The sequence below is a fragment of the Pseudorasbora parva genome, chromosome 13, assembly GCF_024679245.1.
Source record: "Pseudorasbora parva isolate DD20220531a chromosome 13, ASM2467924v1, whole genome shotgun sequence".
NCBI lineage: Eukaryota > Metazoa > Chordata > Actinopteri > Cypriniformes > Gobionidae > Pseudorasbora > Pseudorasbora parva.
In genome coordinates, this window is record NC_090184.1 from 12,804,711 (window position 1) to 12,832,692 (window position 27,982).

The 27,982-nt window shown below is 38.1% G+C and overlaps 2 protein-coding genes across 4 annotated transcripts in view; both read right to left on the reverse strand.

Annotated features, from left to right (window-relative positions):
* Nucleotides 1-859: 859 nt before the first annotated feature.
* Nucleotides 860-3,376, reverse strand: ppiaa (peptidylprolyl isomerase Aa (cyclophilin A)). The gene is made up of 5 exons (XM_067413207.1): nucleotides 3,218-3,376; nucleotides 1,784-1,814; nucleotides 1,614-1,702; nucleotides 1,350-1,522; nucleotides 860-1,230 (listed from the first exon to the last, which is right to left on the reverse strand). Exons 1-5 carry the CDS (start codon nucleotides 3,284-3,286, stop codon nucleotides 1,098-1,100), a joined length of 495 nt encoding a protein of 164 aa, XP_067269308.1. The 5' UTR covers nucleotides 3,287-3,376; the 3' UTR covers nucleotides 860-1,097.
* A 1,948-nt stretch (nucleotides 3,377-5,324) lies between these two features.
* ogdha (oxoglutarate dehydrogenase a) overlaps nucleotides 5,325-27,982 on the reverse strand; it is a 61,787-nt gene continuing 39,129 nt past the window's right edge. For all 3 annotated transcript variants that reach the window (XM_067413184.1, XM_067413187.1, XM_067413185.1), the window contains exons 6-23: nucleotides 24,282-24,436; nucleotides 21,302-21,448; nucleotides 21,091-21,181; nucleotides 20,779-20,958; nucleotides 19,889-20,017; nucleotides 19,630-19,809; nucleotides 19,404-19,556; nucleotides 19,219-19,321; nucleotides 17,587-17,715; nucleotides 11,088-11,238; nucleotides 10,728-10,855; nucleotides 10,459-10,637; nucleotides 10,260-10,331; nucleotides 10,018-10,143; nucleotides 9,805-9,877; nucleotides 6,862-7,025; nucleotides 6,601-6,755; nucleotides 5,325-6,518 (exon numbers count right to left, since the gene is read on the reverse strand). In XM_067413184.1, coding sequence (XP_067269285.1) covers nucleotides 6,398-6,518; nucleotides 6,601-6,755; nucleotides 6,862-7,025; nucleotides 9,805-9,877; nucleotides 10,018-10,143; nucleotides 10,260-10,331; nucleotides 10,459-10,637; nucleotides 10,728-10,855; nucleotides 11,088-11,238; nucleotides 17,587-17,715; nucleotides 19,219-19,321; nucleotides 19,404-19,556; nucleotides 19,630-19,809; nucleotides 19,889-20,017; nucleotides 20,779-20,958; nucleotides 21,091-21,181; nucleotides 21,302-21,448; nucleotides 24,282-24,436 — 2,436 coding nt within the window. In that variant the 3' untranslated portion in view covers nucleotides 5,325-6,397. The remainder of the gene's footprint in view (nucleotides 6,519-6,600; nucleotides 6,756-6,861; nucleotides 7,026-9,804; nucleotides 9,878-10,017; nucleotides 10,144-10,259; nucleotides 10,332-10,458; nucleotides 10,638-10,727; nucleotides 10,856-11,087; nucleotides 11,239-17,586; nucleotides 17,716-19,218; nucleotides 19,322-19,403; nucleotides 19,557-19,629; nucleotides 19,810-19,888; nucleotides 20,018-20,778; nucleotides 20,959-21,090; nucleotides 21,182-21,301; nucleotides 21,449-24,281; nucleotides 24,437-27,982) is intronic.

The window sequence follows — 27,982 nt, forward strand, 5'->3', positions numbered from 1 at the left end:
TGAGGTCACTTAAATTTGACACTGAATGTTAACACAGCTAAGGTTACACATGTATTGGCCTGCTGTCAGCAACCTGTCTTTCTCCCTCTCTCACACACAAATGACATGATCCCTACACTTTTTTCCCTTGTTCAAGATGTTTCACTGAACAGGTCACAATAATGCAGCAGACCCCAAACAGATATGATCCACACAAAATAAGTGGGAAAATTATATTTCAGTGCTTATGCATCACACCAAGAAACTTTGATCCACCTCTGCAAAGCACTGAATCCATCACAAAAGTGTTGCAATTGCAGTTACTTTAGCATTCCACCAAGGAACTTTGATCTCACATTTTACAAGAGAACTCCAAAGCATTGAAATAATGATGGTACAAATTAATGAGGGTAACTATGTCCCTTTAGGAGGAGCTCGATACAATAGGGAAGACATTAGTAATAATCATTTTGAAAATATAAAGCTTGGATCACGACTGGATCAACCAGAAACAAATTAGTTAATATTGTAACAAGTCTCTTCCATTCAACAAGCATTTAGTGACCATGGCTATTTGTAAATACACAAGCTGGTATATTCACCCCTTTACAGCCAGATAATGGCATTGTTTAAAACAGTGTTAAATGTTCCCTTAAGGCCAAGTTAACTCAAGAACTGCTGTGACCAAAGTTAGTTAAGGAGCTAAACACCCAAATACATTTCTTCACTAATCTACTAGATTTAAGAGCCGGATCAGCAAGTTCATTAAAAAGCCAGATCAAAAATCAAAGAGCTCACTAAAGGTGGCTTGCATATTAAGCCGAAGCAACAAATTACACACAAGTCAAATAGCAAAAATGAGACACTGAAACAAGTGGCATTAAGTTTACTGATATTGTTCCCCTTTATTTTCAGACTGATACATATTAAAGGCCTACAGGATTTCATCTGCAAATGAAAACAAAACAGCAAAAGGCAACTCAGACAAAGATGGACGACTGAAGGAGGTGGGAAGGGGCGACTTGGATAGGAATGTTGCGGTTAGCGGCAGGATTTGAGAAAGGGAGCACTGAAGGGTACTAGACTAGGGATTGGATGAATATTAGTGGTAGAGGAGTTTACAGCTGGCCACAGTTAGCAACAACAATCTTGGCACTGGGCTTTCCACTACTAGAACCGTACTGCTCCACTTTCTTGATGACATCAAGGCCCTCTACAACCTGTCCGAAGACAACGTGTTTGCCGTCCAGCCTAGCGGAAAAAAATTGTAGATGGAAGACATCAGGAGTCAGGACAGGACAAGAGCAGCATGCTCCATAACATGGATCCAGGAATGTTTTAACATGGTCATTCACAATTATTTTGCTCACCATGAAGTCAACGCTGTGCAGATGAAGAACTGGGAACCGTTTGTGTTGGGGCCAGCATTGGCCATGGACAGGGTGCCAGCACCAGTGTGTTTCAGGGTAAAGTTCTCATCCTCAAACTTGTTGCCATAAATAGACTTGCCACCAGTTCCATTGTGGTTCGTGAAGTCACCCCCCTGTATCCAAAGACCTCAAGATTAGAACATCAAACTTTTTTTTAATTAAATTGAACTAAGATCACAGTATTTTGGGACTAAACCTTCATACCTGGCACATGAACTCAGGGATGACACGATGGAAGGTAGATCCTTTGTAGCCATAGCCAGGTTGACCGGTGCACAACTGCCTGAAGTTCTCTGCAAGATTACAGACAGGTGATTTATATAAATAAATTAAAAAAGGAAACCATAATAATATTATTAACAAGAAAGAAATACCTGCAGTTCTGGGGACAACATCAGCTCTGAGCTGTTAAAATAAAATGTCACAATTAACATTTAAAATGAATTCAGCTGCAACAAGGCGTGACTATATAACAAACTAGTAACAAGCTCGTGTGGAGAGCCATCTTCATGCAACCGCACTGCAGCCTGACAGACACCTCCAATTAAACCGCGACAATGCGGAAGACACATCAGCATCGCTTTGTTCGCACAGTATGTATTGTAGTGACAGTCCGCACTCGGGAGTGCTCATAAGAAACTATGACAAAGCGCGTCTTTGACTTTTCCAAGTTTGGAATTAAAATGGCCGCTCAAAATATATATACTTTTACTAGCTAAAGTGTGAATCACCGCGTTCTTTACATAACCCTCAATCAGTTACTCTAACTCAAATGTACAACTGTAAAAAAACAACAACAAAAAAACATTTAAATAAAATAAATCTAGCAGCTAGTCTATGGAATCTCCGCTGGGTCGCCTTGATGGTTCCCTCCCATCCCCCAGCGAACTTTCCAGAAGGTCTTTTCACAGAAATTGCAGGATGCATTTCACCCGGACATAGGGAATTTACTACTTCAAATAATCAAACAAAAGCTTAACTTTGTCGCAATTGTCTTGAGTTTGGGGTGAAACTGAGTTGAACTTGATCAAATAAAGTCGCACTCAGGGAATCCGGGTTAAACAAAAGAAGCCGATTCATTCAACGCGCAATCCTGTGTGATATTTCTGCAGTTTTTCCAAAGCAAGCGCAGGAACCGCAAAGTCCTTTCATTCTGTTATACTCTTGATATGAGAAATGATTACTCTGTCAGTAAACCTTGGTGGCAAAATTCTAAAACAAGCGTGCTGTAGGTGATGTACAGAGTGGGGTTAAAGCGGCCTAGTGCGGCGCGTGCTTGACGGCTTCCTTTGGGAAGCATGTTTTGCTTATTCCGAAATAATGACAGCAGTTTTAAGCAAATAAATACCTCAACGCGTCACTCTGGAAATGAACGGGTCCGACTGACGGATTCTAACATTAAAACTCAAACCGTTACACACTGCTGCTCCCTGCCGCAAAATTGTACACGGGCTTACAAAAAAAGAAAATACATATATAAACAGCAACATGTTTAGGCCAGGAGTGTAAAAGGCTATAGTTCCTACATTGGTTTTGCACAAACAGGTCAAGCATGGCTGAATCATGAGATTTATATAGCTGAAATGGAAAGCACTTAACTTATACGATATTAACGTTAAGGATATTCAAGTTCTGCAGCACAGTAAGGTTTAGGCGCAGCAGAGGTAAGGTAGACTAGCGCATGCAGCCGCTCAAAGGCGTTTGCACGACTTGCAGGAAAAATTTCAGGTAGTTATACCTTGCAATAAACCCCAAGTTACGGTGAATCTATTTAATCTAGTTACGGAAAATACTGTGTGAAATTTTACCTCCATAATCACTCTTCCAACTGGTTTGCCGTTGGCGGTGATATCGAAGAAAACTCTAGGCCTTGCCATGGTTTTAGATATTTTTGCGCTTAGATGATGCTAGGCTGAAGCGCGCTAACCGTGTTTCACTGGCTGCCTTGAAAAGAGAAAAGACCGGATGAAGGCCGCTAAGCTATTTTTTTTACAGGAGAGGGACGTCATGAAGATGCATCTGTCCAATAAGAGCGTGTCGATTCTTTGAAGGACACGAATATGAACCAATGAAAGATCTTTATTGAGATTTTGCTAGAACATGCGCTTTTGGGCATGCGGCATGAAGTCGCGTGTATTGCTGCTGCAAACATGAAATGCGACCAATTTTGGCTTTGTGATACTTTAAAACAATGGTGCAAAAACTCAGCCCTCCAATGTTTAGTTTCAACCCTGCTTCCTCCAACACGCACATTTGTGGTTTTCAAATAAATCAGAGTTTATATTTAAACACACACACACACACACACACACACACACACACACACACACACACACACACACACACACACACACACGTTTGTTTCACTATATAAGTGAGGACATTATATAGACTTCCATTGATTTTATATCAGGTTAATGATACTTTCTATCCCCTAACCCAACCCCTATCCCTAAACCTACCCATCCCAGAGAAATGTGCAGAACAATAGATTTAAAAAAACATACATGTTTTGGCCGATTTATAAGCCTTTTTAACTAGTGAGGACCAGTCCAATGTCATTTTCATATTTTACTATAACTGAGGTGAGGACATTTGTGTCCTCACAAGTATTGCCAAACAAGGAACACACACACACACACACACACACACACACACACACACACACACACACACACACACAGAGAGAGAGAGAGAGAGAGAGAGAGAGAGAGAGAGAGAGAGAGAGAGAGAGAGAGACTCAACCCCGACTGACCACAGCTACAACCCCAGAACTATTATTAAAGAAATTGACAAAAATCTAAGGCACCCATGATAAATCACTAAAAACACAGTTTGACCTCAAAAATAAACTCCAATGCTATTCGACTCAAAATAAAACCATCTAGTAATTAAACAATTTAAAGAAAGACAAATCCTCACCAAATACAGATTGAGTGACCATGACCTAGATATAGAGAAGACGACAAACATGGACAGAGAGGATCTGAGTGCAGAGGATCTGTAGACACTGTGATCTACAGCAAATAGAAGATGAGAAACACTTTCTGCTAATCTGTACTAAATATCATCATGTGAGAGAAACATTTCTGCTCAGATTTGAAACACTGATTCCATCATTCACTGAACTGAGTGATACTGACAAAATGCCCTTCATGCGAGCTGCACAATGTGTCAGCCATTCACAATGTTAGAAACAGTTAACTCTCTAGAGCTTCAGCTACTCATCTATTGAGATGGACTTGATTGACTGTGCTACATGTGACATGTGCTACATGGGGACACTAAAATTGGTGACACTAAAATTATGATTAAAGTTATTCAATTAATTATACAAATACAATTTATGAATTAGGTTTTATTTAATTCTATAAACTATAATACTGATATGCCAACATTGTCGCTCTATGATAAATTAAAATAAGCTGATAACATCACTGTTTTCTCCAGTACGACTGTACAGCCAAATCTAATTTTGTTGCAATATTATCCTGTTTGACACTGTGAAGCTGCTTTGACACAATCGTGATTGTAAAAGCGCTATATAAATTAAGTTGATTGATTGATATGATCTGTACATATATATATTTTTGTTTTTATTATTTATATGTTAATACACAGTCATGCTAATAAAGCTGATACACAGTCATGCTAATAAGAGTGCAGTCAGACTGATACACTGCACAGTCAGACTGATACACAGTCATGCTAATAAAGCTAATTTGAAATTGAAAATGAGAGCTGGACTTTAACAAAGGTTGTCATACTAAATAAACAACAGCAACAACCCACAAACCATTTAATTTTGCATATCGCACAATCAATTATATATGGATTGTGTTATTCATAATGTCAAGTTTTTCACTGGATTGTGTTGTGTTTTTTAACTGGGTAGGAATAAACAACAACTTAAGATATTTGAGAAGATTATGAGTTTATTGTATGAAGCTAAACCGTTACAAGAATCTGATTCCTCAAAAATCAAAATAAATAAAATTATTTGCATTCTCTTTGAAAAAGCCAAAGAGGTTTTCATTTAAACCTGTGACCACAAACAGGTGTAATTCTGTCTTGCTTGCCATTTTAAATTTTCCTGTTGCTGGGTTGGGCTGTATGGCACAAGTTATCAGATGGCTAGAATGGTTATGAAGGGATTTTTATCTGCACCAGTTTGCATCAATTAGCCAAGTGTGCGGCAGAGTATAAAATGCAATCTATAGATGATACTGGATGAGAACATAGGCACATACTGTACATGTAAAGGTGCCACAAAGAATTTCCACACTGTCCTGATTTTGACATCAAGCCTTTCTTCCTCTGAATACAAAGTAATTTTTACATAAATACAATCATAGAACTGCAACATCCACTTGAGAACCAACAGTTTTTTCTTCTTACCAGAAAACAAGTGCAAAGGAACAGATAAAGTGTCATTTTTAGCACATACTTTTTACCAGTCTTGTCCACTAATCAAACACGACAAATGTGTGCCAAAATTCTCCCTTGTTATAACAAAAGAAAAACCAAACGAAAAAAGAAAAAGAAAAAAAACTGAGAAATTAAAGCCATTTAGCATTTGAGAGTTGGGATGCAAGTAGCATACAGAATTCATGACAAACCTACAAGAAAGCTTAGGAAAATGTCTGAGTTTGGAGACAAAAGATGCCGATTACTAAACGGGGAAGTTCTTAAAATGATTGGAATTGTGCTTTGGTTAAAAAAACATTAGGTCCATTAATGTTTATTTATTCACTCAAGCAAGAGAATTTGTATTTTCTGAGGTTTATTATAATTTGGTTGTCGTTGACCTAGGCAACAATGGACACTTAAAATAAACAACGGGAACTGAACATTGTGGATACATGATACCGAACACGATTTACTATGATTTATGGGATAAATAAAATGGTTTGGTGTAGTGTATTTGGTTGCCGGAATGAATGGGGGGCTTGTGAAGTATTGTTTTCTTTGTAGACTGGAGGACAGATTTAGATGTGGTCTTTGAAGGCGTCCAGGTTAAAGGCAGTGTCGAGGAAACGCTTCAGCTCCATAAGATGGGTGTTCTTGTTGCCAGTGGCTGGAGCAGCAGCAGGCTCACGGCCAGCATACCTGTGTACAGAAAGACAGTGTGAGGATTTGTGAGAATATAGAGCATCAGGAGTAGCACAGCTATATGAGAACACGAGTTTACCAGACAGGCTTGGCACGATGGATGGTTGTGCGCATGCGGGGCTTGACATAGTCATAATATCCCTGGTTCTTATGCTCCTCTTGACACCAGACCAGGTCAGCATTGGGATATTTCTCAGTCTCAGCCTTCACCAGGTCAAATGGGAAAGGAGAGAGCTGGGGAGGAGCGAAAGCGTGAATCAGACAACCATATATATATATATATATATAGACCTTTACTGATAAAACACAAGAGTTGATTTTCTACTGAAGACAGTGGTACCTGCTCAATGCGAGTGATAGCAACAGAGTTCTCCATGTTGCGTGTTTTACGTTCACGTGTGAGCTCGTAATAGACTTTTCCTGTACAGAAGATAACGCGCTTCACCTCTGAGGGGTTTTGAGCTGCGAGTCCATCATCTGGGATCACACGCTGGAAATGAGTGCCTGAAGAGACAAGCATTTTGACACTTGTTAGCATGATAACAAGAGATCTCCTCCATTCCTAACTAGTGTTGTCAAAAATATTGATATTTTGATATGTATCGATACTGGAATATATGAAACGATATGATACTCAGTTTCTACAGTATAGATACCAGCTACGCTCTCCTCTCCCCTCTGACTGACAGTGAGTTGACACGCACCCGCATATTCTCATTCAGTCCGGTTAACTCTCTAAACACGGCGAACGCGCGTTCTGCTGGACTTTTCCTCATGACGGTGTGTTAGACTGTGTGTGTATGTGATCGGTCTGAAATTCACACGGGAATGCAGTGCACACAATTCTACTAATCCCCACAGATTTCACGCTCACATCTGAAGCGCACACACACAACGTAATAAAGCCGCCTCTGACATACAAGTGCAAATATTTGCTTCTTTTTCCAGCTTATTATTGGTCAAATACACACAAAAAAATGATCAGTGCACATCTTGAAGAGTATTAACGTAAACACAGTCATAAACAGTTCAGGAAGAAATGATGAATGAGTTAACAGGAACAGTGTTTAGGATCCATGAGTGCGGCAGTTCTTAAAGGGACAACAGTTATTTGTTATTCAAACTACAAAAAGACAAACGATCACACTGCTCTTGACTGATCAACATGTGTAACTTTAATGGTTTCATCTATAGGCTATTTTTTTTAACAAAGAACATTATCGAATGTTGTTTTAAATTGAATTACGTTGCATTTTTTTACTTTGCATTTTTTTTAGCAAGCACAATACAGGTGTTTCTGTAAAAAACATACGCAGTGCCATTGCACACCTGCAGTTAAAATCTAAGCTCAGAATTGGTCCAGACTCCAGAATCATTGGAGAGGGAATCTTTTCTCCCATCCCTTTAGTATAATATAGCTAACACAATATTAGATTGATTAAACACAAATTGTTCTTTACTGTAGGCCAGGCCTGTAGGCATAATGTGCCAAGTTGATGCTTCTTCTGCAGACTGCTTTATGCACGCATGTCACATGACCAGACTGTAATCGCAGCCTTTACAAAATCTTGTTTTATCATATTATCGCATATGCAATTATTTGTTCAGCCCCAATATACATTCAAGTTTATTTGAATCGCAATTAATCGCATACTTATTGCGAAATTAAGCCTCTCCTCAGTGCAAGACACATGAAAGCCTGCATGGAATTTGCTAAAAAAACACCTGAAGGACTCCAAGATGATGAGAAATAAGATTCTCTGGTCTGATGAGATATCGATAGAACTTTTTGGCCTTAATTCTAAGCAGTTTGTGTGGAGAAAACCAGGCACTGCTCATCACCTGTCCAATACAGTCCCAACAGTGAAGCATGGTGGTGGCAGCATTATGCTGTGGGGGTGTTTTTCAGCTGCAAGGACAGGAGGACTGGTTTTAATCGAGGGAAAGATGAATACAGAAGTACAGAAATTTCCTGGACAAAAACCTTCTCTGGAGAGAGCTAAAACCTCAGACTGGGCCAAAGGTTCACCTTCAAACAAGACAATGACCCTAAGCACACAGCTAAAATAACGAAGGAGTGGCTTCACAACAGCTCTGTGACTGTTCTTGAATGGCCCAGCCAGAGCCCTGACTTAAACCCAATTGAGCATCTCTGGAGATACCTGAAAATGGCTATCCACCAACGTTTACCATCCAACCCAACATAACTGGAGAGGATCTGCAAGGAGGAATGGCAGAGGATCCCCAAATTCAGGTGTGAAAAACTTGTTGCATCTTTCCCAAAAAGACTCATGGCTGTATTAGATCAAAAGAGTGCTTCTACTAAATACTGAGCAGAGAGTCTGAATACTTAGGACCATGTGATATTTCAGTTTTTCTTTTTTAATAAATCTGCAAAAATGTCAGCAATTTGTTTTTCTGTCAATATGGGGTGCTGTGTGTACATGAATACAATTTTTTTTTAACTTAAATGATTTTAGCGAATGGCTGCAATACAACAAAGAGTGAACAATGTAAGGGGGTCTGAATACTTTCCATACCCACTGTATACACAGTGGATGTAATTTTCATGACATATTTATTTAAACATACATTAAATAAACAAGACATCACTAACAGGTTCAGTAGAATATAATGAATATAAAGGCTAATATAGTGCATTATATAGTGCACGGTTGAAAGACTGATTGAGGGATTACACAACATATGATATGTTTCAGTAAGTTGTAATGTATCCTCAGAATACTACAGAATACTAATAAGAAATATTAATTAGTTTATTCTTTAGGAAGAGATGATGACGTTCACTCACGCATTGCCACCTGAACTGACATGCCTAGACACAGTGATCTCTTTAGTCACATTAAAGAGCGTCAAAACGGCCTTAATCGTTTGAATTTCATGATAACATGGACTGAATGCTTAATATATTCGCATGAGAACTTGGATTGAAGTGTGTTCCGCACTTAAAATAATCTTACTGAAACTGTTAAAGATTGCATTCGGAACAGTTCTGTACACACATGGCTCTGAACCGAGACGGTTCAGTACAAATACGTGTACCTTAACACCCCTAATATATATACATATTTCTATTGGCCATTAAGATATCGCTATCACCCATAAAAAACAAAATTAAATAAAAATTAATATTGGCCGAACACTAATGAAAACTTTGCTTCACATTTGTGGTTTATCAACGTTATCAAGCCAACGGGGAACAACTGTTCTCTCTAAAATCTTCCCCATAAAAGCAATAGTGAGAAAGAAACAGGTTTCTGACCTGGGAGCATCTGGTCAAAGTTAGACTTGGCCTCCGGATGACGCAGCAGAGATTTGGGGGTGAAGATAATAAGCTTAAAAAAAGAAAATGAATGAATAAACCATTAAAACAATTCAGATTTTTTTTTTAACAATTTGTTAATTTAAACAACAATAATGCATTTTAGGAATCAATTATTGAACGTCCAAGATGCTCTCATATAGCTGAACTCACAGGTTTTCTGAAGGGAAGAAGGATCTGCCTCCTCATCACATGGAAATAGTTGGCAGGATTTGAACAGTTAACAACAATCCAGTTGCAGTCATACAGCTGACGCACCTCAAAGTCATCAGTGATTTTCTGCAGTCGAAATAAAAAGTACATATCGATATATTCACTCTGGGAACGTCCATGAAATCTTTGTTTATGCCAACATCGTATGAATGTTTAACGACATGTTAGGTAGCCAGTCTTACAGGGTTAGAGTCAGGGTCATCATTGCACATCTGCAGAAAGCGCTCTGGACGGGCAGATGAGTGCTCGGGACCCTGTGAAGGAACAAAATAAAAAAAAAAATCCACTTTAGTTCCTTTACTGCCAGTTCACAAACGAGAGGGTGGAGAAAGAGAGGCAAGTGGTGCATGGCGATAAGAATTGTGGGTAATGCAGCCATACCATCCCCTCCATGCCATGTGGGAGCAGCAAGACAATGCCATTTTGGCGGACCCATTTAGCCTGGCCAGGACAGATGAACTGGTCTATTATACACTGAGCTGTGTTATGAAAGTCTCCGAACTGGGCCTCCCACAAAACCAGAGCATTGGGACTGGCCATAGCAAAGCCCAACTCAAAGCCTAAGAACGAAAAACAACAAAAGTTTCTATGAACATCTTCAACCTTTCAGTTAACTGCAGAGATAATTTAACATGCACTCATTTGAATACCTAGAACTCCATACTCAGACAGAGAGCTGTTGCAGACAGTGTACGGGGCTTGGTTAGAGGATATGTGGTTCATGGGGATGCAAGTCCTCTTGTCCACATTTTGATCATGGAGAACATGATGACGGTGACTGCAAATGCAACAGTTCAACAGGTCAGTAACCTCTTACACTGAGCTGAAATCCAAAATAATGCTTCTTTTGATAGTGGCTAAAATAAAATGGTCTATCAAACTGAAAAATTTGCGGTTACTTCACAACTATATTTAATAATTATTATGGTAATTCTGACTTTTTTTTGATTGACTGATTGAATGATTTTTAATATTGAATACTGAATGATTTTCAGTGTTGTTTTTTATACCTGAAGGTTCCTCTCTCTACATCTTGGCCACTGAGACGCACATGTATGCCTTCCTTGAGCAGAGAGCCAAAGGCCATGTACTCTCCCAGAGCCCAGTCCACCATCCTGTTCTTGATCATGTCAGCACGGCCCTTCAGAATACGACTCAGACCTTTACACAAAGGAAAGACGGGCATTACAAAACATGAAATGTGTGCATATTTATGTACTATTTTGTAAGTCTAAGTTACCTCCATTAAACATGTGACGGTATTACATTTTCATGTTGCGTTAATTGCTGAAGCTTTTATCACAGTATACAGCATTATCATGATATTGAAATAAGTGGCAAAAAAGTATTGTCAATAGATTAATTTTTTTGTAAAACAAGATTACAGTTTGTACAAAAGAATGATAAAGTAGAGGCAACACTTTACAGTAAGGTCTCGTTAGTTAATGCATTAACTAGCATTACCAATGCGCAATAGCTACATTTGTTACAGAAGTTATTATTCTTTGATAACGTTAGTTAAAAAAATACAACTGATCATTGTTAGTTCATGTTAGCTCAGGTTTTGAATTTAATATATTGTTAAATGTTAAAACTAACAGATTAATCAATGGTTTAAAGGTATTTTTATTGTTAGTTAATATTAACACTATGAGGTCAGTATATCAATAAAGTTTTTGTTTGCAAATTTCTGCTCGGATGCTATAAATAGGCTACGATCATGCATTGCATGGCACGTCTCATAAATAAACCGAAACTCTAAATGATATTTCAGTATTGTGTGTATTGGATAGTTTACAAAATCAAATGATTCAGAAATATTTTTTAATAATAATAATAATAATAATAATTCATTACATTTATATAGCGCTTTTCTAGGCACTCAAAGCGCTTTACATAGAAGGGGGAATCTCCTCAACCACCACCAATGTGCAGCACCCACCTGGATGATGCGACGCAGCCATATTGTGCCAGAACTCTCACCACACACCAGCTAATAGGTGGAGAGGAAACCGAGTGATGAAGCCAATCAGGATATGGGGATTATTAGGAAGCCAGAGGCCAGTGGGCAAATATGGCCAAGATGTGGCCAAATATGGCCAAAATATGGCCGGGTTTACACCCCTACTCTTTATCGAAGGACATCCTGAGATTTTTAATGAGCACAGAGAGTCAGGACCTCGGTTTAACGGCTCATCCGAAAGATGGTGCTCTTTGACAGTTTAGAATTCAGTTTTGGAATTCACCCTTTATACAATGCAGATCGTTTTAAAGCAGCTTTCACAATGGTATCAGGAAAATAATGCAAGAAAAAATAGAAAGTAATATAGTTAAATATACACTCTGCATTGCATTATGTTGTTTTAAATGCCAAAAATTTTACATATAAAATGAATCATTAAAAATCATATAAAAGCACATCATGAAGGTTCTGGAGAGACTGGTTATGGACCATCTGAGACCACAGGTGACCACCTCCATTGATCCACTGCAGTTTGCCTACCGCCTGGGGGTTGATGTTGAGGATTCTATCATATACCTGCTTCAGCGAGCTCACTCACACCTGGATAAGACTGGCAGCATGGTGAGGATCATGTTTTTGTATTTCACCAGTGCTTTTAACACAATCCAGCCTTTAATGTTGCACTATATTAGCCTATATACTGTTGAAGATGCAGGCGGACACCTCCACAATTTCCTGGATTACGGACTACCTGACAGACAGACCACAGTTTGTGCGACTGAGGGGTGGTGTGTCTGAACGGGTGGTCAGCAGCACAGGAGCACCACAGGGGACTGTTCTCTCACCATTTCTCTTCACGTTATACACTTCAGACTTCCAGCATAACTCAGTCCTGTCATCTCAAAAAATACTCGGATGACTCAGCAGTTGTTGGATGTATTAACAGTGAAGATGAGACGGAGTACAGGGATCTGGTTGACCGCTTTGTGTTGTGGTGTGGGGAAAACCACCTCCTCCTAAATGTGACAAAGACGAAGGAGATCGTGGTGGACTTTAGGAGGACCAGGACAACGACATTAAACACCATTCACCTTCTGGGAGAGGAAGAGGTGGTCGAGAATTTTAAATATTTAGGTGTGTACCTTGACAACAAATTAGATTGGAAGTGCAACACTGAAGCAATCTTCAAGAAAGGACAGAGTAGACTCTACTTCTTGAGGAAGCTTAGGTCTTTTAATGTATGCAACAGGATGATGTCGACGCCCCATCCTAAATAAATCTGTCTCTTCCGTGATACCCTGAAATTTTGAATATTCCAATCTAATATGATTTCTGACCTGTAAAGGTTGCCAGAATAATAATCTTACACGGTGTGTTAATAGGCCAGAGGAGAACTGGCACCCGACTGAGTCTGGTTTCTCCCAAGGTTTATTTTTCTCCATCATGCCTCGATGGAGTTTTGGTTCCATGCCACTGTTGCCTTTGGCTTGGCTTGCTCAGTTGGGGACACTAAAAATATGATTTAAGTTATTCAACTTATTTTACTAATAAAATGTATGAATTAGGTCTTATTTAATTCTATAAACTATAATACTGATCTGCCAACATTGTTGCTATATGATAAATTAAAACAAGCTGATAACATCACTGTTTTCTCCAGTACGACTGTACAGCCAAATCTAATTTTGTCGCAATATTATCCTGTTTGACACTGTGAAGCTGCTTTGACACAATCGTGATTGTAAAAGCGCTATATAAATAAAGTTGATTGATTGATTGATTGATTGATTGATGTATATGTTCTATCAGTCAGTTGTCGAAAGTGCAATTTTCTTTGCAGCCATCTGCTGGGGCAGCAGCATCAGAGCCAGTGACAGTAAGAGATTGAACAATAAAGAAGGATGCCTCTGTGTTGGTTCTGCTCTGGAACCCCTGGATTTGGTTGTGGAGAGAAGAATGTTGCATAAACGTTTTAACATCATGGACAACACCTCACATCCACTGCATAACATGCTGGTCGGGCAGAAGAGTGTATTCAGCTGGAGACTCTTACAACTCCGCTGTAGCAAGGACCGTTATAGGAAGTCATTCCTACCCACTGCCATAACATTACACAACAACTCTTCTCTGGGTAGGGATAGGAGATTGAGGTGACTGAAGGACATGTAAATGATAAGGACATCATATTATTGTAATATTACACTCATTTTTTGTTGTTGTTGTATTTGTATATGATACTAAACTGAACATTATCGTTGTATTTATTTATATTATCTTATTTGAATCTTTTAATTTATTTTTAAAGAAATTTGCAATTTGCATATTACATTGTATGTCAGTTTGTGTAATATGTCTGGTCTGTATTTTGTGTCAATTTTGCTGCTGCAACACTGCAATTTCCCTTTGGGTAATAATTATATTTTTTCTATTCTATTCTATTCTATTCTATTCTATTCTATTCTATTCTATAATATAATATAATATAATATAATATAATATAATATAATATAATATAATATAATATAATATAATATAATATAATATAATATAATATAATATAATATAATATAATAGAATAGAATAGAATAGAATAGAATAGAATAGAATAGAATAGAATAGAATAGAATAGAATATATTATATTATATTATATTATATTATATTATATTATATTATATTCTATTCTATTCTATTCTATTCTATTCTATTTTATTGGTGATTGCAGCTGGTAGGCAGAGGTATTTATTAGTGCAAACAAAATTAAGGACATTTTCCATAATTTTCCAATTAAATACTGTCATTGATGAGAGCAAATTTAATTCAAAGTGTAAATCTATTGACATAGTAGTGACAGTTACACAGCATGAGTCAAATATAAGCAAAGTAAAAAAGTAGCCGTGGTGCAAGTTGGTAGTGTTTTCACTAGAAATCTTAAGTAAAAGTATAACATAACTCCATAAACATTTTAGTTTAACAATAACTAAAGTAACTGATGAGATGGTCCGTCTGAATATTAGATTCTGATTGGCTGGAAAGTGTAGGCCTACAATGAAATCATTAAATGCAAAGGTAGTTCCAAGTCAGTGGAATCACCTTTCTATATTATTGTGCTTTTTTCATTGAATCACACACACAGAAAAGCAGAGTTCGCGAAGCACATTCAGGAGCACAGAAACTACTCAATGCCGCCACTGTGACTTTTAGCGATAAAATAGCTAAGCTCACTACATTAGATTTTTTATTTACATTGCTATTTTTAAGTAATAAATGCACATCTTCATTGTTAAGTGAGACGCAATTAACGCGTGTACAAATCTCTATCTGTCTCTCGAGAATTCATTCAAATAAATGCTAAGATTCATTAACCTTGCGCACTACTTTATCACTGTTTTTTTTTCAAAGCGGTCAGAATGCTGGATCTAACGAGCCGTAACTGACGAAAAAAACCATCAAGTTTACTCTTCCGATCAAATATTGTGCTACAAACATCAATAACATCTTTAAGTTGTCAATGTTTTTTTAGTTGTCAAGAGGTCTGACCTCTTGTAACCAAGTAGTTCCCTTTTTAGGTACTAAATTGTCACTGGAGGTTGACATGCTGCTCTTTGTTCTCTCAGGTGTAAATCACAGCATTGTTCATGATTGTTTAGGCCTCTTTGAATACAGGCTTTGTAGAGAAAAAGTGTCAATATATTGTTTAAAAATTTAAATCAATATATTGTTTTATGTGAAACAGCAGACACAATGATTCTCATATCAATTTAAAGCAAAAACTGGTCAACAAAATCATTAGTCAAAAGTCTTATAGAGACATATCACTGTGCTCTGTGGGCTTATTTGAGCATCTTAAAACATGCAAATACAAGCATAAACATAAACGTTCATATCATAGTATGTTAGCCCAGTTTGTGCTGAAAATAGTGTAATGACACTTCCATTAATATGTTTATAAACATCTGACAAAAGCACAGATTTCAGAGCATGTCAAAATGTCTAAAGGGCCTCAAAACTCTAGGGGTTAACTAATAAATCAACTAATGTTAACCTATAGAGCCTTAAATGTGAAGTTTTACCAAAAAAGTATAATAACAAAATCAGTACATTTTCAATCAATATCTAGGGCATGTTGTAGTCTAGATTCAAATGTAAAAATGTTTGAAAATAAATAGCACATTAAGTTTTTAATACATCTGAATGGCTGAAATAGAAAGTAGCAGGACTGCGTAGTTTATGGGGTTACGGCTGCATTTCTGCTGTTCCATAGAAGAATGTGCTTTTTCATTCAGCACATCTTTTCCACTCGTTCCACAATGCTTCTCTCATGTGTTGAGCTTGTTTACGTCAGTGTGCACATGCCTCTTTGATGCAGCATACAGCAGTTTTGTAAATTTTTACCAGTTGATGTATTCTTAAAATTCATTTTAAAGCAGCACTTGGCAACTTTTGCTCTCGGGGTCCCCCTACAGTTGGGAAAAAATAATGTCCTCAACTACTGTCGTAAGCTCTGTCATGCTACAACAGGGGATGCCATCGCGCATGCATTTGTTGACATGACAGCCCTGATAGCCCTGAACTAGTAATGCACGGGTCGTCTCATAACCCGCGGACCCCGTATGTCTATTTAATGGTTGTGGGTGCGGGGCGGGTTGTAAAAATATTTACAGTGGTGCTGGGCGGGCCAAATAACTTCATAAAAGCGTCCCCGCGGGTTGGTGCAGCACTAACAGTTCCCCTGAACACTGCAGGAGGAGTTCACATGCAGGTGTTCTTCTGGCGGGGCTTGTGAAATGTCTTCATCCCAGGTACAGTCAGTGGCATATGTTTCAGCCTGTCATATGAATATAATTTCATGGGTTTTATTTTTAACGCCAAATAATCACAATGCTCACGTTTACAAGCCAGCGTCATTATAGTAGTCTATTGGTTACCGTTTTACAGAATCTATAAGATCCTTCAATTGAATGTTTGAGTGGTAGGTAATCACCATAACAAGCATGACAGCATCGGTCGGGCACGCCTCCTTCAGCTCACGGCAACGAGCAAACGCTGGTCCAATGTTGATCCTCGTCCTGCCTTTAATCCGATCACTTTTTCGCTTCCTCTTATTGCTTTCCTCCAACAAAACATTTTCTTTCTTATTTGTCTGTGCTGCTTCGGACATGACTATAACAAAGTTGGGCTCGCACGTCCGAATTTAAGGAAGTGTGGGTGTTGGTGGAAGTGACGTATATGCCGTAAAGCAGTCGAATTTTGTACTTCTTTTTTTTCTCGGCTTACTACCCGAAACCCGAAGTTTAAAAGTACGATTAAAAACGATACAGACCCCATCAAGCTATGGCAGACGTGTCATTCAACCTATTGTAAGTCAATGTATCATCACAAGACTCTTGAAAATATATTATGAATGTTGAAAAGTTACCTAGTGCTGCTTTAAAAGAATCTAAATAATAATTATTAAATCACTCACACTATATTAAAATGCCCAAGATAACAATACCGCATGTTCATTATCGTGATATCGTATTACTGTATAATCGGCACGTCTAACCTCCATGAATTGTGAAATCGTCTACAGGTACTGATGATGCTACTTGTCCAATGTGGGTCAGATCCTCCTCTGGCAGACCGGTGGATGGGTAGCTCATACTCTTGGGCTGGCCATCCAGAGTAAAAAAACCTGCACACCAAACACAAATATGCTGTAAGAAGATTCACTAACAAATGAAGTAGCAATACAATGCTGATAGGTTTTTGGACTATCAACGAAGTCTGGTAAATATTGCAACTTATTCTGAAACATCCACTTACAGATAGTCACAGGAAGTTGCAACCAAAGATAAATGTGTAAAGAATTTATTTCCTTTTTTTATGGTTTAATCAATCACTTAAGGTAACTGAAAGAGGTGATGAATTTGCTGTAATCCGTTAACATGGGTACGGAAAAAAATACACGCACTGCAGACGGAGTATGTGTGAAACGGGCGTGACTGCACAGCCCGATTGCATAATTTTTTCACGTGATTTTTTTGTGTGACTAACCACCTAATGAAAATGTATTCAACCAAGCCCTCTTTATATCGACTAATGTTATACATAGACTAATGACTAAAATCTTACAAGTAATCCACAGCAATAAGCAATTGCTTAATATAAGTAAAAAGTTTTCAAGTAATTAAGTAGCTAATCAAGTAAACTGGTCAGTAATAAAATATATACTTATAAACAAATGACAATAGGCTATTGTCACAATAGAACAAATTAATACAACATAAAGATACATATCTACAAACAGTGCTTTAAGTGTACGTACTGTTTTCCCGTTTGTGTTGTTGTTAAGCTATATTAGTTTGCTTTTACTTTGAGAACTTACTGATGCGCAGATCCAGTAGCCTACTTATTGACACATCCCAAACTTTTTTTATTCAAGGCAGGATATAGACATGCATAATGTGTGTATTTGATCGTTCAAGAGTAGGCTAATGAGCCTAGAAATAACACATTCAATACACTCGCGCGAGCGCTGACAGGCAGCAAACACACACAGTCTGACATCGGAGTTCGGAGCTAACATCACTGTTCTTAACTCTTTTTAGTGCAATCGGGTATATTATACTTTTATTTGGTCATTATGCAAGAACCGTCAGCTGAAGAATAAAATCTGCTTTATGCGTCTGTGGGGTACAACCTGAAAGAGACTCGTGCTAATAACACGAAAGCTGATTGGCTGCAATACAAGATGCATAGCCTACTGGTCTAATTGGTAGTTGTAATACAGTGAACAATAGTTGGACTAGAGAAAGAAAGAACTACAAGAGCACGGAATAAACACACGCGCTGCGGGAGGCGGGAGCATTTCAATGAGGTAGCGTTACATGGACGTAAGAAAATTAAGATCTGTTTAACATTCCTTAAGACCTAGAACGCAATGCTTTAGCGAATTTAAGACTTTTTTAGACTTACATTTGTTTTTATGACCTTGTATGGAAAATCCGGACGTTTACTTTTTATGGCCTTAAATTCTAATTGTTAAATTTATGACTTTTATGACCCTGCGGAAACCCTGCATTAATGCATGTTATAGATCTTATTGTAAATTAATCATCTGTGTACGTTTTATTTACTCTTACCGTGATTTCATAATTTAAGGATAGAATTATTTTTAATTCGATAATATACATACCTGGCCAGGGGGAGTCCAGCCAGTGCTTGATGTGGAGGATCTTCTCATCCTTTGAACGAGCATGAGCTTCCTCACAAATTTTGTCATACTTGGCAATCTCTTCCTATGGACAGGGATGAGAAACACTTCATAAAGACAGCTGAAGATACAAGGGAGCTAACTAGACCTGGGCAGGACTGACTGACCTCATACTCTTGACGTGAGACAGCACCTTCGGCAATAAGCTTCTCAGCATACTTTTGAAGAACTCCTTTCTGCTTCTTAATTTGTTTGTACATCAGTGGCTGGGTGAACATCGGCTCATCCATCTCATTGTGGCCCATACGGCGATAACATACCTAATGGAAAGAAGTAATTTGTCTTACTGATGTCACAATAAATGATAAAAGTCTATATAAGACTATCTCTTACCAAGTCCACAACCACATCTTTGTGAAAGGTGGCTCTCCACTCTGCAGCCACATTGCACACATACATCACAGCTTCAGGATCATCTGCGTTGACGTGAAATATGGGGGCATTGACCACACGGGCAACATCAGTGGGATACGGAGAGGAGCGTGCCATACGAGGATCTGTGGTGAAACCAATCTGAGAAAGAGGTGCAGAGGGGTATTAAGAGGACATCTGGTGGGCAATGTCATGTCATACATGGGTTGTTAGTGCATACCTGGTTGTTGACAACCACATGCACAGTGCCATGTGTAGTGTAGGAGGGCAAATCGCTCAGATGAAAGGTTTCATAGACAATGCCCTGACCTGCGAATGCAGCGTCACCATGGATGTGAATGGACATAACCTGAAACAAAAACTCAGCAGTTAGTATATCATTCAATACAGGGTCTCATCATAACTGAAAAAACGTTTCTGAAAAAATGGTGTCGGGGCTTTCTGCTCGTAAAGTCTGAAGCAGGAAGCAAACCAGTAGCAATGTATTATGGCAGATACGTAAAAAATATTTTCCAACTTTTGAATGATTCGTTACGGTTTTGTACATGTTGTAATATTATCAAATATTATTTTGCAGTTTGCTTCAAATTGTATGTGCACTGATTTGTGGAGAAAAAGAAAAAAGATTATGGCGGAAGAAATTGTAATTTTCAGTCACACAGCAGGAGTTTCCATCGCCAACAGGTCCAGATATTTAGCATGCCAAATATCTTGCGGGCGTCAGCGACTCATCGGCGATTCTCTCTGATCGCGTCTTTGATTATTTACACTGCGTGATTGTCACTTGCGTGCATGAGCACCGATTTGCCTATGATCTTGGGCATTTGTCGGCGATTTTACAAAACCTGTAGGCAACTCAAAATCGGGGGAAAAATCGGGCAGTGTGAACTAGGCTTTAGAATGATTTCTAAAGAATTGGGCAATGGATGTTAAAAATTAAAAAACAAAAGTTATTTAAATTTATAATTTTACAATATTACCATTTTACTGTATCTTTGATTAAATAAATACAGCCTTGGGGTGCTTTAGAGATTAATCGTACCTACCCTAAACTTTTCAATTGTTATGTATATGACAGCATTGTCACAACCCTAGTTTGATGCACTTTACCCGATTGCCATCTGTGTCTCCACAGTAGAACTGATCTGCCTTAGTCTTGCCCTGCACCACCGGGTTCACCGCTTCTAGATGGGAAGGATTGGCCACCAATGACAAGGTAATATTCCTGTCAGTCACACGATTTATCCTCCTGTGGTACATGCCCAAGTGGTACTTGACATCTCCTGAACCCTGTTACAGGTACCAACACAATCATCAGAACAAACAATGTGTATATAAAACATGCAAATAACATTTTATATGTTTGATGAAATAAGTTCACAAGGATCCAAAAAATGTATATAGACACAAAATGCAACTGACCTCATCAGCAGCTTCCAATTTAGAGTCAAACTGACAGAAAATCTGCTCCAGTTCCTTACGGATCACATTGGCAAGCACATTCAGACGCCCTCTACAGAGACAGACAGAAAGAGTTTGTAACCGATTACATAAATCACCATAACAGAATGTAGCCACTGTAATATCAGTTGTATTTTTTTCTCCCGCCATACATTTGCATATATTCCTCTACCTGTGAGGCATGCCCATGATGACAGCATCTACTCCGTTCTTGCTAGATTTATCAATGATGGTTTTGAGAGCAGGGATCAGACTCTCACAGCCCTCCAGGCCAAATCGCTTCTCAGAAGACCATTTCCTCTGCAGGAACTCCTCAAACCTGCATAAATCAGCATGCATAATATACTAGAGTTGCAGTAAACATCAAATATGGGCTTAAACTGCATATTTTGGAACCACTTTATATTAGGTGGCCTTAAAGGATTAGTTCATTTCAGAATGAAAATGTCATTGTAATTTTTTTCACCCCAAGATGTTCATGTCTTTCTTTTTTCAGTTGAAAAGAATTTTTAAAAATTTGAGGAAAACTTGTCAGGATTTTTTTCCCCCATATAATATATTTAAATAACAACCAAAATGTTGAAGATCCAAATCAATGCAGTTTTAAAGGGCCTTGAGGTGCTTCAAAGGGCTCTGCACAATCCCAGCTAAGGATATGTATACATATCTACGGTGCAAGGACTATGGGGCGATACTTCCACCTACGCCTAGCATGACCTTTTCAACGTGATTACACAAGACAAACAATTGTGGTTAAAAAGTACATATATATCAAAAGGTTTTTTGTGAGATTGTTTCGCTAGATAAGACCTTATTCCACAGCTGGTAGCCTGCAGAGCCTGTTGAAACTGCATTGATTTGGACCTGCAACATTTTGGTTGCCATTGAAATGGGATTTTCCTCAAAAAAACTTTTTCGACTAAAGAAAGAAAAACATGAATATCTTAGATGACATCATGTCGAAGTCACCATGAAATTAAAAAAGTGGCCTCGCAATCAAAACATCCCATCCCTCTTGCAGCGACACCCACTGTCGCAAAGCCAGGACAAACTGTCACTCACATGAGACTGCAGCAACAGCATGCAGCATTTAGGGATGATAACGATTAAGCTAGGTCATTCATTACTAGAGTGCATAGTTTTGGGGTGCATGCGGCTTATGCATAATTCACATGCTGCCGACAGTGTTTGGGAATATGCAAACATAATTTATACACATAAAAAACATGTTATCAGAGTTTCAAATTCAAACATTTTAAACGAGAACAATACACCATGGTATCGGTGTCGTCAGCAACTGCGGAATGTTTTTTGGCATGCATCATGACATGAGAGCAAGTCAGACTACACTCAGACACTTTTCTTACATCAATGTATTTTACAGTAATCATCAGTAATCAGCTCTGCAAAGATTGTTTAATCTCAAACAAGCCTGATATTATGCTATTTCTGATTATCACGACAGGCTGAATCTAAACAGTTGTTTGCCTGTCTGTCGACAGACGAAGGCGGCCGTCTCGTAATTCTCTATGCAGGAAAAACCCTGTATAACATTTAGGCATGTGCTGATATCAATTTTTCATGTTGCGATTAATTGCTGAAGTTTTATCACGATATACAATATTATCACAATATTGAAATAAGTTGGAAAAAAAAGTGTTGCCATAGCATAACAGCTTTAAGAACTATTTTTGTAATAACAAAAATAACTGAATGTTTAAATACAATGCACCAAAAATATACACAGCTCTGGGAAAAAAATTAAGAGACAACTTAACACTTAAAATCAATGAGAAATCAATGTTAAGTGGTCTCTTGATTTTTTCAGAGCTGTAAAAGTAAAATTTTCAAACAGATTAAAGTGCAAAAGAATTAGGCTATAAAGAACAACAGGTAGGCTTACAAATTACAATAAGGTCTCATTATTTAATGCATTAATTAAGATTGAGCAATAGCTACATTTGGTACAGAAAGTATAATGTTTTTGTTCATGTTAGTTAAGAAATACTGATCATTGTTAGTTTTATCTTAGGTCCATTAAAAAAGTTTTTTTGATTTTAATGTTATTAAACAGTAACTAAGAAATTAACATTACTTAGAATAATTAATTCTTTATAAGTATTTTTCATTGTCTGTTTGGTAATAATTAATTAACATGTTAACTAATGAAGTCGTATGTCTCAAAGTTTTACTGAACAATAACAAATAATCAGTTCTAATTATTAGGGCATGTTGTAGTCCAGATTAAAACATAAAAATGTTTACGTTTGAAAATAAATAGCCTATTAAGTCTATTATTAATTAGCCTATTAATAATAAATTATAAGCCTATTATTAATTAGCCTATTAATAATAAATTATTAAGTATTTGGTGCTATGATGAACAACATTAAGATTACAAAAAACGAATGGCTGTTTTAAAAACTACACACGGTTTGTTTTGTTTGCGGGTTTCCGGTGTTGAGCATTTATACGGTTGATTGGCAAAGTATTATTGAATGCATTATAAAAAAAAATATTAATTGTTAATAAATTATTATTCACAATATTTTAAAGTGGCCACAATAACAATATCATGCATATTCATTATCGTGATAAATCGCATTATCGAAAATCGGCACATGTCTAATAACATTATAAACCAACAATACCTAACCTGCAGTGATCTAACTAGAACTTTGCCAGTACGACGGGAAGGTGTAGCGCCGAATTCTGGTTTCAGGGAGAACTGTTGCAATGACAGATACCACAGACATTAAAAGATGCGCAGCCAGAAGAAACACGTTTCACCCATGCTCATTGGCACTCAGTGTTCTAATTTACTGTTTGGTGGAAGCAATCCAGAACTACTGTTGGTGAAATTATAATCAGGACACCCCCGATTGTTCGGATCTGCACAATTCACCCAAACTGACGTGAAAAAAGCGGGAGGTGCCAAAAAACACGCTGTTTGCATCCCTGATTACCACAAAAAAAGGATCCGATTACTCAATTCATTGTAAAAATAAATGACCAATTGCACTTGCCATTTTATTTTTGAATGAGTGGCTGTTAGTGTTTTCATTCAGACTGACGTGAACATTGAGAGGTTTCATGCATGTATTCCTATAAGGTGTACCCTTACATTTGGCCTTTATAATGTGTGTATGTACCTGGTGGAGCGAACCATGCGAGCAAGCAGTGTCCGCTTCTCCTCAAGGCTGAACTGCATGACCCCAGGCCTCTCAAACTTTTGCCTGATCCACTGACACTGGTCCAGGTCATTGATGAACATGAACTCAACCCCTATGTGTTGGCAATATGCCATCTGAGAAACACAACATTTCAGTAACAAGTAATTGTTTTATTCCAAAATGAAGGTCAAGGTCACGGTATCTTTATTAGTACCCCAAGGTAAATTTGTTGCACAGACAGGAGATTCAGCAATCCATCCTTAAGACAATTCATAAAACCTAATACATACAATAACAATATATAAAAGGTCATGACAATTCTACACAGACCCTCAACATCCACCTAAGATATAAAATAACCAAGCATGTCATCATCTGCTTTTTTCATTTAATAATGTACAAGTGTTCCTACATCGTTTAGAGGAGCTGGAACTCATAAATCTTGAATTATAAACCTTGCTTTACGCAGTAAGTAGTTGGAGTAGAGAGCTGAAAGGTTAAATTGTGGTTCTCCTATGATTTTACTTGCCCAACTAACAATTTGATTCAAAGAAAGTACAACATAAGTATTACAGTCCACAACCATTTCACAAGAAAATTTGTCATGTTTCAAATGATAAAACTCTTCAAATAATAATGCTGCGTGACTAGGGGTGTAACGATTCACATTTGTTTTCTCGATGCATCGATTACCAATCCTGACGATGCATATGCAATGATCTTGAAACATGTATTTTGAATCATGAATCGTTAATTTCGGTAGATACTCGATTTAAAATGCAAAGAATTGGATAAATCGCGATTCAATAATAATTCAGTGCTTTAAAATAAACATTTAATTTAGGGGTGTCCCCGACTAAGGATTTACACATTCAAGTCAGAATTGTCAAATCTTTCTATGGTCGCCTGATAGTCGAATCATCTATGTTTATGTAAATGGACTGGGCGGGGCGGGGCACGACACTAGTCAGCAGGAGGGTAAAACTAGGTAAAAACTAACTTTTATTTTCCTTTACACACTGCACACAGCAACAACTTTTTTAATAAAGCAACCAAAACTGCCTGCCAACTGACAGACAAAGGGCCCTATCTTGCACCCAGCGCAATTGACTTTGTACACCGACGCATGTGTCATTCCTATTTTGCACCCGCGCAAAGAGCGATTTTCCCTCCACAGAAGCACGTCGCTAAACTAGTGAATGAACTTGCGCTCCCTGGGCGGTTCAGCGCAAAAAAAGGAGGCGTGTTCCGGCGCAAACAATCCCTGGTGCTATTTTGCTGTTCCATTAAACAGTTGCGCCACTGACCAGAAAAAACCTGGTCTAAAGTCAGTGGCGCGTTGCGCGTTGTTCATTATGCTATTTTAAGGGCGCATGCTTGACCATAATGTATAGCGTGTACAACGCGCATACACTTTGCTCATGAAATCTACACAGATGCAACAGTTATTTTTGCAAATCATAAATTGTTACACTAAAAAAAATATTAACACATTGTGGTGTGCCAGGAAGATGTGAAAAAATAGGCATAAATCTAGCTTATAAATTATTCAGGCTTATTGTAGTAATTAAAGGGTCATGAAACCCCCCTGCTGCAGCGGTGTTTTTTCACACCTTCGATTTGAAAAGGCTTCTTAAAAGGGGAGTGGTCGATTGTGAAAAGGTGGGATGGGATTGTGTGGAAAGAGGGAATGGTTTGCATAAATAGGGGAGTGTCAGCAGGTGCATTAAGATTAGCGATACCAACAGCAGCAGTTACAGCGGTTCTGAGACATGTTCTTGGTTCACGTTGGCATTGTTTACCACAGTGAGAATAAATGAGGGATGAGTACAGCGAATGAGAGAGCTATGACGTGCAGCAGAGATCGCAAATCATTCAGCTCTTCAAACCAGCATAATTCAGTGAGAAATGAAAATAAATGTTATTCTGCATGACAAAATATTTTGCAAACGTGATAAAACTATTTTTGTCCAAATATGCACGCTGTTTGGCAAGATGAACAACGCGCCGACGTGATAAGAGAACGTGAACCACCCAACATGCGATGTGATAGAGATGTGTAGATCGAGGTAAAAGCGAAGGGGATTGAGGCTAGTCTCGACCGCGCATCTGAAGCACAGCGACGCGCGCTGGGTTTTGGCGACGATCCGCGCGGTCACTCAGCAGCTAAATCTATATTTGTCCAAATATGCACACTGTTTCAGTAAGAGCCCGAACACATGCGGTTGAGTGCATGGCTGTGACCACAAATAAAACGGAGAGGACGTGGCTTTTGTTCATTATCCTACAGATTGGTTATTTTGCACTCCTGACAAAAATTAGGCAATGCTTGCAGGTTCGGCGTGCGATTGCTCAAGTTAATTTTACTTTATCTAGCTTTTGTAGCAAAGGCTTCCACAGATGGCGCCGGTTACAGCTCGCTCAGCGCCCTTTACGTTATTTCGTATCAGCACAACGCTTAGCTTCCCTCCGTGACTTTTCCGCTTGCTGCTTCCAAAACTTCCCCACCATATCTCTACAATAATGATGGAATACGAGCCTGACTGTCTCATGCATATTAACTAAATTATCTTGCATGCATACTACAGCGCAGTGATTGGACTGAATGAGCTTTATGTCATGAATATATATTGAGAATCTCTCGGAGCGGTCGACGTCAGCATGTGCCCAGCAGCCCTTACATGGACCGAAAAGGCTGCGCCGACGTCAGCATTTGTGACGTTGCTCCGACTAAGCTTTTCAAACCGGAAGACAGAAATCGCTCTGAAAAATGCAAAAATAACTATTTTCACATATGAATACCATTAATGAGTACCCTTAGTGTTTTCAATGATGTGCAGCCTATACATATCAGTTTACATCTCAAATTTTTTTTTGGGGGGGGGGTGTTTCATGACCCTTTAAGGGTCAGGCCTGTTTGCCCAATAGTGGCAAGACATATATGTATATAAGGATATCTGACAAATTGGTTTGTCCGTCAAGAACCAGGAAAAAAAAAAAAAAAAAAAAAAAAAAAAAAAAAAAAAAATCGACTGAAAAACTAAAAAGCTGGGAAAATAGCAACAGCGCCGAGACCCGGCCACAAAGTTACTTGCGCTTCGCGCTTTGACACTTGCGTTTCAGATCGTTAAAATAGGGCCCAAAGGCTTTCTTATTTAGGTTTAAATAAAAGTTAATGTGGTGGATAAACATTCGTAAAACGTTCTCTCGACATTTTAAACCCGCAATCTGCTGACAGAAGAGCAATGTTGTACAAGTTACTTCCAAACTGTAATATATTATAGATTACTTATTACTGCTATTTAAAAGTAATTCTTTCCATTACAATTACTGTCTTAGAATTGTAATGCGTTACATTACTCCTGTATTACTTTTGAGTTACTTGACAGATTAAACAGGCAAAACTCCAAACACATTTTCCCCTGTTAAGAATGACTTCAGTGCTGTTCTTTGTTCTTTTCTCAGAGAAAAGCTTAACTCCAAGTCTTAACTCCTCCGCTTCGCGTCGGGGTCCTGATCACTCTGTCAGGGTTTATTCTGCGATAACATCCGGCTGGGTGTACATTATCCCTTACATAACAAATACAGTAACAAATGTACTGTTCATGTTAGTTAATACATTAACTAATGTTAACTAATGAAACCTTATTGTAGTGTAACCTTTTTTTGGGTAACACTTT